The 13,797-nt window shown below is 39.8% G+C and overlaps 1 protein-coding gene across 1 annotated transcript; it reads left to right on the forward strand.

The window, feature by feature from the left end:
* The first annotated feature begins 2,054 nt into the window (after positions 1-2,054).
* LOC117553559 lies at positions 2,055-4,568 on the forward strand. Its single transcript, XM_034227557.1, has 2 exons — positions 2,055-3,362; positions 3,427-4,568. Exons 1-2 carry the CDS (start codon positions 2,119-2,121, stop codon positions 3,431-3,433), a joined length of 1,251 nt encoding a protein of 416 aa, XP_034083448.1. The 5' UTR covers positions 2,055-2,118; the 3' UTR covers positions 3,434-4,568.
* Positions 4,569-13,797: the final 9,229 nt, after the last annotated feature.

Genomic DNA, 13,797 nt, shown 5'->3' on the forward strand with positions numbered 1-13,797 from the left:
TTGCATTACAATACCTCAACTTGAATTTAGGGTGAAGTCAATTAATGCAGAAATCAGAGTTCAAATGACACGATTAAGTTGCAACTTAAACTGTTTATCTAAAATCAATTAACTCACATTTTTTATCTTGCAACCAGTGCATTTAATTAAGTGGAGGTGAAAGGTCGCTTGAATTGGATTCTCCAGCTCTGAATTGGGTTTTTAGATGTACAGATCACTCATTTTGATATTAATATTAAACTTAGTTTTCTTTTCTTTAATTTTTCATCCTCGTGTAGAATGCTATCACGAAACACACATTTGGTTGTTTATAGCATAAAGAACATCTGAGTTAATGTGAGGTAGGGAAATACTCATTTGAGTATGTGCATATAAATATGTAATTTACAACAGCTATAAGATGCTTGAAAAGTGCTTGAATTTGATTTTGGAAAAGGTGTAAGAACCCTCTTATTGACCTTTGCCTGAAGGTGACGAACACGACTGTGTGCACACCTAGACCGGACTTAAAAGACGTTCCTCTGACCAAGGCTGACCTCATTTTGTATGTTGATGGGTCTGCCTCTCGCGACCAAGGGGGCACTAATCGGGTGGGGTGTTTTTCTGTTGTTTCAGATTCCGCTGTACTCCGTTCTGGACCAATCCCATGTCTCAGCACAAGCAGCAGAGCTCATCGCACTAACTGAAGCCTGCACGTTTTCAGAAGGCAAAACCGTGACTATTTACACTGACTCACGCTATGCTTTTGGGGTAGTGCACGATTTTGTGGCTATTTGGAAGTGTAGACAATTTCTGCAAGCAGTACAGACCCAGTTCCCCTAAGAAATTGGGTCTGCTAATTTACCTGCTGACTCAGCCGCAAAGGAAGAGTCTGATTCCTCTCACACCTCACGCACCTTACACTCATTTGTTAGAATCCCTGTCTCCTCCTTCACTGACAACATGTCGTCACTTCAGCAGCTAGCTACACCAGTTGAGAAGGCTCGGTGGAAGGCTGTTGGGGCTGTTTTTGACACATGGGTTGGACAATGTGTCAAAAGGGGGGATGTTAGAGGCTATAAATCAGGAGTGGTTCACAAGGGGGGTGAAGGGGGGTAAGTTGCATTATGCAAAATTCATTTGAGCACCTAATGCTGGATTTAATTGAGTTTAGCCCATCAGAGAACATCTTAAATTAGAACAACGGTTCACATTTTGCTAAAGAGAGAACGGCACAATCAAAAACAAACTAGCAAAATGCTGTGCAGACACAGGTCTGTCATGGACACGAGCTCTGTCCATTGTGCTGATGTACATGCGGATGTGGGAACGAACATGGAGCCAACTCAGCCATTTGAAATCCTTTTTGGGGCTCCTCCACAGATTGGACTCAAGGCTCCAGGATGTCCTCTTCCCTCCACAACTTTGTGTGAGGATGCTATGTTGCTATGTTGTATGTTAACCTGTCATCCACTTTAGCGACTGCCACTGGTCCACTTCATCATCTCCAACCCGGCGACTTCGTGCTGGTCAAGGATTTCCGGAGAAAGAGCTGGAAATCCAATCGTTGGCAAGGTCCATACCAGGTGCTTCTGGTCACCCAGACAGCGGTAAAGGTCGCCGAGAGAACTACGTGGGTCCACGCCAGTCACTGCAAGGTCGTAGTCACAGGAAAGGGGAAACAGAAGTAGATGACAACAAGTGATGTGTCCTAGTCACCAACAGATGACAACAAGTGATGTGTCCTAGTCACCAACAGATGACAACAAGTGATGTGTCCTAGTCACCAACAGATGACAACAAGTGATGTGTCCTAGTCACCAACAGATGTAGATGACAACAAGTGATGTGTCCTAATCACCAACTTGCACCACACTTGCACTACATACACTAAAACACACTACACACAAGGTATCACGAGCGAGTGCCAGCTGAGCGGTTCCATATGCCTCTGGTTCCTCGTTTGTGTTATCAGTGTGCGAAGTCTGTCACAAAATCGACCGAGGGAATACACACACACACCCCATGGAGCATTCCCACCTCGTGATGACGGCTCGCCTGGGAAAACGACAACGCAACCGTGAGCAATACTACTGGAGAGCCTGGACAATCACAAAATGGTTCCTCTGCATACTTGCCATGATAGTTGTGTTAGGACTAGTTATATATTTTATGTATTCATGGTCAGCACACAGCAGGTCAGCAAAAATCGAGGTATCTAAGAGGTACATGGGGAAAGCAGGGCGAACCACATGGGAAGAGGGGCTGATCAAGACAGGGATTGGTAACATTACTCTAAGGGATGGGGAAGATAGCACAGTGCAGTTAGACCCGTGCGACTACATGCATTGCTCCGACCCTAAGAAACTGGGGTGGGCGGACGCCTACATATGCTATGTCGAAGGCAGTTTTGGTCAAACCGCCAATCACTGCTCAGGGGGCTGGGCTTTTGTTTTATGGACCACCGCATACACCGATTGGGGTTATACCCTATGGGACGACAAAACAAACATAAAAGGGAGATTGTCTATCTCCAAAGTCAATTCATCGAGCCCCGTTGTCCTGTTGCAACTACAGGCTGCCCAGATATCAGACGGGGGTTATTATGTTGTATGTATGTATGTATCCGGCACCGACCCGTGTGGCACATTTTACATAGACATCGCGCCCAAAACTCAGACCCCCAAAAAGGATAAACCGCCTTTGACACAAACATTGACATCCATAGGTACATCTACACTTCTAAAACGTAACCTATACATAGGCAATAACGACCATAACAACATTGATGTGGTTCAGACCAGTAATGGGAACACCTTTAACGTTTGGTGGCACACTCTGAGATCATTCTTGCAGGCCGCAGGACAAAATGGTTCATGTTATGCATGCACCCTTTTTCCCCAGGACTCATCAATGTCAGTGCCAGTTCGTCCGCGCTCTCTGACCCAGGTTGAACACCTCTGTGCGTTTATGGCTCTGACAAGGCCCATCGAGGGGGAAGACCGCGTAACCGAGTGGCGTTATGCCAGGCAGCTTCCTCCACCATGCAGTAATAAGTCTAACTCCCTTTTGCGTGCATATACGGTTGATACCACATACGCAAAGTACCAACCGGTCAGCCATGTGCACCCCAGCCATTTGAGAGGGATGAAACACAGCATTTGTATCCAGAGAGTATACCATAAAACGTCTCTTACACCACCTTATTTTTCCCTAGGTACTACTACTGGTTGTACTCGTATCCTACAGAATACGTGCAGTTACGGTGTTTACAATAGCTCGTATTGCATATTCAGTGTCCCTGAAAGAATCCTTTCTAACGTAGCATTCCCTGATGTTAACCATACTTCCCTCCAACTGGCCTGGCCCAGTGATGCTGGGTTTAGCTCGCCACAAGATTACGTTTGGTTGTGCGGCGACAAGCTCTATCAACTTCTGGCTCCCCTCTGGATAGGTACATGCACTCTAGTGGATTTGAATCCAGCAGTCACTGTCCTCACGTCCTTAATGTACACGACACATCATTACCCAGAGTTCCAACACCCGGACCACCACAAGGTAAAAAGAGAGCTGACGTCCACTGGAGCTAAATTCTTTGGTGGCTTGTTTCCATGGTGGGGTACAGTAAACAATGCCCATAAGATAGATACCTTACACGTTCGACTAGAGAACCTCACTTCCGAGACGACGCAAAGCTTCCAGGCATTGCCCCCATTCATAATAGCCTCTAGGAATATGCTCATGCAGCACCAATTTGCTCTTGACCTTTTGTTCGCCTCAAAGGGTGGCCTGTGTCATGTGATCGGTGACTCCTGTTGCACTTACATTCCCGACGCCACCAAGAACATCACTGACACCGTGCTGCATCTTAACAACTTGTTAGCCGACATGAAAGCGGATGACATATCCAACGCAGGCGGCTGGGACTGGTGGTCCTGGCTTACATCGGGGGGGGTGACAAGCATGGCTGGCTAGGATAGTTACACCCCTGATAATCATTTTCGGCCTATGTATCAGTTGTACCTGTTTGATTATCCCAATACTGAAGAAAGGCTTTTCCAGCCTGGTATCTTTAGCTTTCGTTCAGTATACTGCTATCCCATTACAAGACAATCCTTTGCGCCACAGTGAGATAGACCAGCTAGAATCAGAAGAGTCTGATTCCGACACTACAATATAATCAATATAATCATGTGTATCAAGTGTACTCTCCTCTTATGCTTACATTATATTGGAGTCTGTCCTCCACAAAAACAGCCAGTTTTCTATGATATATTTGTGATGTGTTTACTTAAACCAGTGATGGAGTGTATTCATTGATGTGTTATATCAGTCTATCCTGTCATTTGTTTTTTTATTGATCAAGTATGATCAAAAGGGGGGAATGTAGTGGAAATTTCCTAATATCCTGATATGTTAAAACCAAATGCTTCTCATTTGGTTTATATGTGCTGTTTGCTCTATCTGTTCTACTTCAAGGCCACAGAGCTGTTTTGGCTACTAGGTTGAGACTCACACAAAGTCACACGAGAACTTCTACAGCTCAAGGCCAGGTGTCTAATAACAATGTGACCGTGTGAAGACAGATTTCTTACCTTCTCATCATTTCTACTATATAAGCTTTGCTATAATATTGAACTGCGCACACTCGCGCAGACTATCCTATACTCTGTGAGACCTGTGTCTATATTTTATTGTATCTGATGTTTATTCGAATAAACATCACCGGAAAGACAACTCTGTCTGTTTCACCATTTATTTGTTTTCTGACTTGTACTCTACAGTATTGGGGTTTTTAGATTTCCATAACAAGCCAGGGGTAGAAACATGTTTTGTTCTGCTGTAAAGTTGGGCATTTTAACATGGGGGTCTATGGAAATTGCTCCTTTCTGCAGCCATCGCCTATCGGCCAATATATGAACTGCAGTGTGTGGCACTTCCGTATTGGCTTCCCGGCTCTACCCCACAGTTTGCCGCTTGCTAAATACATGCAAAACCAATTCCAATCAGCTGTATTTTGTGTTTGGTAGTAATTCATGTTATAGTGTTTATAGTGGCATTACAAACTGAAATGTTAGCGTGTTAGCATGCAACCAATGATCCGACAAATTGGAGATGGGTTGTATTCTGCTTTTTCTCAAAGTATGTGGTCCTTGGTGGTGAACACTGCCCCTCAACAACTTCATTCAAATGCATATAAGCGACTGCACCCCCATTACATTGAGCTGTGCAGTCTGATGCACCTTCAATTTATGTAAATGCTATACATGTTTTTTGGTCAACTACAACTTATTTTAATGAACATACTTTCAGCTACAAAACCCAGAAAAACATATTTCTACCTCTCAGCCTAAGCCCTTTGTCATTGTCAATGAAAAGCAAAGGGTAGGAGTAATTACATTTATTCAAACACACTCTTCTTTGAAGACTTGAGGATACTTTAAGCAACATTAAATGGGTCACAACACTTTGAACGATTAACCTTGTTGCATTTTCTAGTATTTATTAGTGAATCAAGTTATTAAAATACATTAAAACTATTTATCATGTTTTAATTAGTAGACTAAAACACTTGCAACATTAAAGATTTCCACTGTCTGATACAATTCAGAAGGTTTTTCTAACCAATATATTAATGAATACAAATCCTTATAATAGGAACATTTTGCATCTAATAATACAATTAATTATTTGAAAACAAATGATCTTGAGCTGTGCAGTTTTCTTTCATAAAGTTAACTGTCTAATGTGGGAGCCGTTGGTGTAAAATGTGCATCTGATTTAAAACCAAGCCAAAGAGCAGTGAGGTTAAGAGGTAGAACCCGATTGGTCCTCCTATAACGATTTTCTTTGCAGTTGGAGTGAGCACACTTTGGGACACACATTGAACGTTTTCCTTTTCCAAATATGGGGCCAACAATGCTCGAAAGTAAAAATAAACCAGACAAAATGTCAAACAGGATGAATAATTAATTTCTTACAAAAAAGTCAGATAAAACTGTGTAATTCGAAGGCATGGGTTGGCCATAAACCCTCATGCATAACTAAAGAAAGAGAGAAACAAACAATGGGTAGCATGATTTGCTTGTAGCGGATTTAATAATGTATACAAAAATATGTATTGGTACTCTTGTTATGTATCATAAATACATGAATTGGAACAAAATGTGAAGGACAGAGATCAAAACACTGTTATATTGAGTATCAGAATGTAATACCTCAGGAAACGACCCATCAAAATGTGATAGGCATAATGGATATTGTTATTTTGAAGGTTGTTACCGATATATTTCAGATAAAGTGCATTACAAATGAAATGTTTAATCAACTAATAACTACAAAACTTAACTAATCAAATACATATGAATGAACAAACTATGATTAAATGTTTCCACTGAATGCAAGGCTGGACAATTTATTAACCAGTTAAGCCCGAACCTGTTTTTCAGGCCTCGGGCTCGAAAATGACATTCCCAGAACAAATGACCATATCTTTACTTCTAAAAGGGGTAAATTAATAATATTTTTTCTCAAAGCAATGACAAACCTGTGAGTTGGATGTAGAAAAGTCAGAATCAATATAGATTTTTTTTATTTTAAAGTAAATTCAGATTGAACATAGTAAAAAAATGTAAATTATAGCCGTCCAAAAAAAACATTACTTATAGTGAAAACCACCCTTGAATGATGTAACATATAAGAAGTACCCTGTATCAAGATTGATACAAAACAAGTCACATACCTGTATGACCTTTTTAGAGAGGTTTAGCAAAACAAATTCATTTGGGTGTATTTGCCATTTCTCTGGAACCCATTGGTCGATTTTGGTGATTGACATCTCTTTTGAACCGTTAGAGCCAATAGAATTGAAGGGGAAGTTCCACATACACACATGTTACCATTGAGGAGTGAGTGTGACGCGCACGCAGTCGAAAGCTATGTTACGCTCTGAAAACTGAAAACTGAAACCTAGGCTCAAACTAGTAAATATGAAGATGGATTATCAGTAATAATTTCAAAGTGACACAGACACATTGGATTTTGTGATGCCATTGAACACAACTTTTGATCAGAACAACAGCTAAGGTAAGAATATATCCGTGTTTTCTCCGTGAAGCTACTTGTTGTGATGTCTGTTCTGATCGCTCAGTGATGATACTTATATGTCTGGAATCTGTGGAATCTCAGTTTGCTAATCAATATCTTGTTTGCACAGATCCGATAAGTAATAAGGGTATTTTACCTTGAGTTCTGTGCTAACTGCGTTAGCATTTCTTCGCTCAGGGCTAATTCAGAGCCTTTGTTATTACCCGTATGTTTCGTTTTGCTAAAAAAATGTTAATATGTGACCTGCTCCATCGAGATCAGTCGTATTGACCCGAAGACAGATTTTGAGTTGTATACACTGTTGGAAAGAGGAGATTCCTAGCTTTCTAATGATATCAGGATTGTTTTTGTACTCCAAATATTAAGCAAAATATGTCACATTATATAATGACTGTTACCTAGTCATCGTTTTGAGAAAAAGGCCTTTAAAGTTTCCTCTTCTCTGGAATTCATCAATCTGATTGATTATTAGCGGCTGATAAATGATCAAAGTGGTAGGCCTACGGAGGGAAGATATTTTGGTTTGGATTACTGGTCTGGGGGAAGCTCGCGAGTGTGTGTGTGTATACGTGTGTGTGTGTTTGTGTATTTTTGCGTTTGTGTGTATTGTGTTTGTTTCCCGGGGAAAACCCTCACGAGAAACACCGGCTGTTGTTATGCCTGCTGTGACGTCAAGTTACTCCGTTCTCCGCTTGTAATTCTGCCGTTACAAGCTTCAAAGCTGTATTTATCATCTGAATTTGCCGAAACAAGTTTAATATTCTGAAAGCCAAGACTTTGTTTAATTGAAATCAGATGAAAACAAACTGTAACGGACCCTGCCGTGTTATTTATGATTACTATACGCTTACATTCATAATTTCAGCCGGAGGGAGGGGAAACAACCGATGTTTAGTTGTTTCACCTGCCACGTTCAGAAGAATAGATGTGGTTTTAAATGGCGGGAAAGTAGCAGGTTTGCTTGGACTTAGCTGCATTTTTGCCTTTGACAGCTCTCTGTACCTTGGTGCCATGTGAATTGGACTGAGATGGATCTTCTCCATCTCAGTCCCTCAGCATGTTTCTGGGAGATCTCACCCCCCCCCTCAACAAAAACACATCCTGGCTCAAAAAAGGCGGGAAAAAGTTCCATATTATAATAAGGACGAAAGAATACAGATCTGCGAACTGAAAACCTTGGCAATAGCATAAAATAAAATATGACTTCTGTATATGGCACTTGAAGTGTGTCGATGCCAATGCACCTACAATGGTTTGGCTTATTGAAAGCTACATTCTTACAGGCTTCTTGCTCATGTGGAGAAGCAACCCAGTCTCACGGCATTTCGTGTTCACCAACACGATTTTTAATCTATTGATTCGTGTTCCCCAACACGATTTGCCCCTTTTTTTCGTGTTGCACAGCACGATTTTAAAAGCAATGTATTTCTATTGCCTGCAGCACGTCTTTTTCTCCGGTCGGGTCGAGGAAGACCTGAAGCTGTGTGGTTCATAAAAACATGTTCTTACTCAATATCAAGCCACAGTTATTGCTTTTATTTTAAATCGTATAATTTCGGACTTTTGTTGCCGTCTGTGAGGAAAAGAAATGGGGCTCAGAGCCTCAGAATACTGAAATCTGTATTTTTTAAATATTTTTTTCCTTCTAATTTGTCATTCTTTTCAAAATAACACACTGTTATTTACTCACCAATAACACACAATTATCCTTGCTTTTATTTATTGGTTTAATTCCATAATCTCGGGCTTTTTTGGCGTCCGTCAGGGACTGAATTTCAAAATAAAATATCCGGAAACAGACGTAGGGACATTTCGAGCGTCATTGCGATTGTCAACCTTTCTGAGTTTAGGATGGCCGAAGACACTACACTACCCATAATCCCCAGCTATCGTTTAGGACTACAGTCCCCCGTAAGGTTACGCAGAGCGTCAAACAGCTGTGGGAAATGGAACGAAACCACGCCAGACTATCCAAAACTGGAATCGAACGCCCCCCCAGAACTACACATGCTGGCTGCTGGCTATTGTGTTTCGCAAAATGTTCTATGGGACGTCTCTACTGAACGTTTTCGTTTTTCCCACAATTAGAAGTTGCCAGTATTAAACACATTGGCGTTATCAAATGTAAAACTATTATATATTATTTATTATAATTAATAAATGGGTGAAAATCGCTATATATACCCACATGACAGCTCATTGTTACTTTGTAATTCTACTCCACTACAATTCAGAGGTTAACCTGGTATTTTTACTCCACTGCATTTATTTGAGTTACTTTGCAGATTCTGATTAATTATGTGAAATATAAACAACCCTTAAATCAGACTTTAGTTACACCTGAGTAAAATTCAGGTAAGGTGATTGTCAAGTGCCAACAATCAGGAGAGATATTTGATAGTTGGTGCTTGAGAAGACTAAACATGTATCTGCAATTGACATGAATGGAAACGAGTAATAAAGTATATTCATTACTCGTTATTCTCTACTAATAGTTCATTAAAGACTGTATATTATGGCTATTTTGCACATCCCTTTCAAGATTTTCAAAGGTTTATTGACATATCATATACACAACTACGGTGTAGTTATGCAATGAATGAAACACTTGGGTCACAGGTTCCTCAACAGTGCATTACAAGACATCTATCAATATGTGTGAACCTCCACCATTAAACTGTCATATTCTGCACATTTCTTATTCTATCTACATAAGAGTATAATTCATATGTATAATATCAGTTAAAATAAGTGCTTCAACATAGTTAACATTGCAGGAAAGCAATATATTAGACGTTAAGTACTTTGTCAGGCTTAATATGTATCTGTAGATAGATACCCCCAAAGCTTTTTTCTTATTTAAAAGAAGACCTTAATCTGTTATTTAATGTTTAAATAAAGGTTAATTCGTTTTTCTGTTTTGTACCTCCTCCTATTAATATCTTTGTACATCCTGCACTAAACTGTTTTATTGTAGAGATCACTTTATAGTATCTTCTTGATTTTTGATATTCTATATTTCTATATTTATACTTTCCCCCTATGAAAGTATGTACTCTTAATATTTTTGTAATCAAACACAATAATTCAATAACGTGCTTTAACCACTAGATGCACACAAGGTACACAAATGTTTTCCGGATTTCATATCATATAAACACCAAATCCCAGCATGCATTGCGGCTAAAACATCCAATAAGCAGCTGAGGATCTTGGGTAATGCCTATGTCCGGTTATTTTTATTTTGAAATTCAGTTCCTGACGGAGGCCAAAAAAGCCCGAGATTATGGAATTAAACCAATAAATAAAATCAAGGATAATTGTGTGTTATTGGTGAGTAAATAACAGTGTGTTATTTTGAAAAGAATAACAAATTAGAAGGAACAAATATTTAAAAAATACAGATTTCCATTTATTTTCCTCACGGACGGCAACAAAAGTCCGAAATTATACGATTTAAAATAAAAGCAATAATTGTGGCTTGATATTGAGTAAGAACATGTTTTTATGAACCACACAGCTTCAGGTCTTCCTCGACCCGACCGGAGAAAAAGACGTGCTGCAAGCAGTAGAAATACATTGCTTTTAAACTCGTGCTGTGCAACACGAAAAAAAATCGTGCTGTGCAACACGAAAAAAAGGGGCAAATCGTGTTGGGGAACACGAATCAATAGATTAAATATCGTGTTGGTGAACACGAAATGCCGTGAGACTGGGTTGGGAGAAGAGCTCAAGCTAGCTCAACTAAACATATGAATTAGAGAACAAGTTATTTTGCTTTTCAAAATGACTTTCAAGCTACAGACGGCACATTTTTGTGTTGTCCATGATCTCTTGGGGCGATATTGGTATTTAGCAGCAAGAGGTCATACAGTATAGTCTGTGTTGTGTGTGTGGGGGGGGGGGGGGGGTCAACTAGGGTCTGTGCTGGTTGTATAGTCTGACCGCTGCGGTATCTCTCCGTGAGACAGCGGGGATGCAGCAGCCTATCGCTGAAGGAGCTGCACAGTGAGGACAGGGTGTGATAATGTAGAGTTGCCATAGACATATACGCCACAAATCTAGTTTTAGAATTAGTTGTGGGAGGTCTTCTCAACCCATGCTAGCTGCTCTGATGATCATGATAACAATAACAGCAATAAAAGAGAAAAACTAAAATGCATGAAAGCTGCAAAACAGACAGATTAAGATGAAGTATCTCCATTGGTTTTCCTCACTAAAGCTTGGTGCAAGGTATCTTGACTTTGAAGTCTGAGCTGTGAGGATGTAAAGTAATAAACTCCATCCTCTTTGCCTCATTAATCAGAAGAAGTTGTCAGCAATTGCAGTGAGACTCCATAATGTAACCTAAGATGAGGAGGTGTGTTCGTTAGCTGATGTGGCGCAGCGCAGAGGCACGCCTGCGATTTGGGATGTGTAGGTTTGTTGTCTGATGATTTAATGAGGCTTGTATGAACAAACACACAGACACACACAAATACCAACACACCTACACACAGTGTCTTAGTGTATGTGAGTCGAGAGCAGCAGGTTTAACAGAAGCTTGATGAGAGACAGATGAAGACAATCAGATGGAAAGGAAAAAAACACTATGATGTGCAGGACACACACACACATACATTGTGTCATCTATTCAGGTAAATTGCAACACAAACACATGCACACCAGGCAGCGCCAAAACAATTTAAAAAACACTTTTGGAATGACGTATTTTTCCCTTTTATCAAAGCACACATACTAAAACGTGTGCTTTAATAAAAAGGGAAATCTGAGCTGTTGATGGCCAATATTGTGTAATGCATCTTTAAATATTAAAGCAGATCATGTCAATGCCTACATTTCTTTGTGATATCTGATTAAACTATGAATTTCTATAAAGAAAAAAAGTATTTAAGTTAATAGTGCGTATCTCAATTCATTCACACTTCCCCCGGCACTTAGGCCAATGGTTTATATTGAAGATGTGAATCAGCTCACTGCTATAGTTTCATTCTTTAAAGCCAAAAAAGGCAGCTCACTGTCTTTTAAGCAAACATAGCTGACAGTCAAGGAGATAAGCTTTTGTTAGGGACTACTTCCTGCAGCAAAATAATCTACATTTAGTGCCTTAGTGAGTTTTTCTGGCAGCAGAACAGTCTACGTGGGTTTTTTCTCCAAATAATAATACTTGTATATTGCCATATTTTAATCATGAAAGTGCAAAGAGGTTGGTCTTTTGTGCACACAAGTAGGTGTGTGAGCTATTTAGGCTCCTGTTTGTTCAGCAGTGCCAAGTGCAAAAGTTCTAGGTGGAGTGGGATATAGATTGAAGGGTCACATGGTCTCAACGCTCTGATGGAGCCGAGCCAACCCAGTGACACATGACGACAACAGCTCAACAAATGATGAATCAGCTTCTCCACGTAATCATATTGTCGTCTGGGTGGTGCAGAACACAGCAACACAAAACTGCAGCCTTAGCAAGGGTTTTCAAACGTTTAATTGGCATTATAACGAAAGTCACAAAGTGATAGTTTATAAGTTTGATAAACTGTATAAACATCGTATAGGATAGCATCCATCCGTTGCTTTGTCAAACCATCAGGATAGTCTTTTCTCATCACCAGTCTAAGAACCAACATCAACCGCCTCATTTGAATAAAGCTCCCATCTGATTTTGGTCTGTCTCCCATCTCTGCACCATGTGCTCTGCACTTAGCATCAAAACACCACATTATTTGAGATTGCTTGTGGACATTGTTGTACTGCCACAAGGCCCTTGTATATTCATGGTTTTAAAGAAAGAGTCACTCACCACAACGGCGTGGTTTATTTATGTGTTTTTTGACAACAATGGAGCTCTATGGCATGCACATATGAAAAAGATAATCAAGCTTTGAAACAAAGATGCAGTACTAATACAATCATCCAATAGCACCAGGGCTTTGTAACATTTGATCACGTTTTAGTTAACATATTTCCTGATTCTTGACTTCCCCCAAGATCATCTGTTTTCCTGATAAACTCTGCATAATCTACATATGCCCTATCTTCATCAGTTATGTCCCACTCACTACACCACTGGTTGGACTTCCATTTTTTTTTATCTGATACAAATACTTATGTTATAATTAAATAGAGAATTTTCATTTTGCTGCAAATGCTGTATTTTTCTTTCAACGAGAACCAACCAAGATAGGCCACCCACCTGTCTATGATTTGCATTTTGACTTTTGATTGGTGGGTGAAAATTGACATATTATATATGACATATAATATTACAAGTAAAACCTTTTGATTACATTTGTAATATATCCTTCAATAAATAATATGCAGGGAATACATACAACCATGTATGTATGTATGTATGTATGTATGTATGTATGTATTTAAAGTTGCCAGTCTGCCGAGATCTACCAGTCCAAATAGAGAGGCGTAGTTACTAACAGCCTACTACCAGGTAAATACACACTTCTACTTGTATAAAACTGACCTTTGTACGATTAATACTCCATAAAATACTGCAGATCCTTTATCTTACCTCTTTCTAATCTACACACATACAAGTATTTAACTGAAGTTACACAACAGTGTTGTTGATACAGAGTTGGAGTTTATTCACATGTCACATACTACAGTGGGTAATGTTTTCAAGAAACATTGAACAGTGCTGCCACATATGACACAAAAAGAAAAGACTCTGAACCCTTTCTTTGCCATTAAAATTAGGCT

Source organism: Gymnodraco acuticeps, unplaced genomic scaffold (genome assembly GCF_902827175.1).
Source record: "Gymnodraco acuticeps unplaced genomic scaffold, fGymAcu1.1, whole genome shotgun sequence".
NCBI lineage: Eukaryota > Metazoa > Chordata > Actinopteri > Perciformes > Bathydraconidae > Gymnodraco > Gymnodraco acuticeps.

Coding starts and splice junctions, on each gene's coding strand:
- LOC117553559 (XM_034227557.1), top strand. CDS start 2,119: ATGATAGTTGTGTTAGGACTAGTTATATATTTTATGTATTCATGGTCA.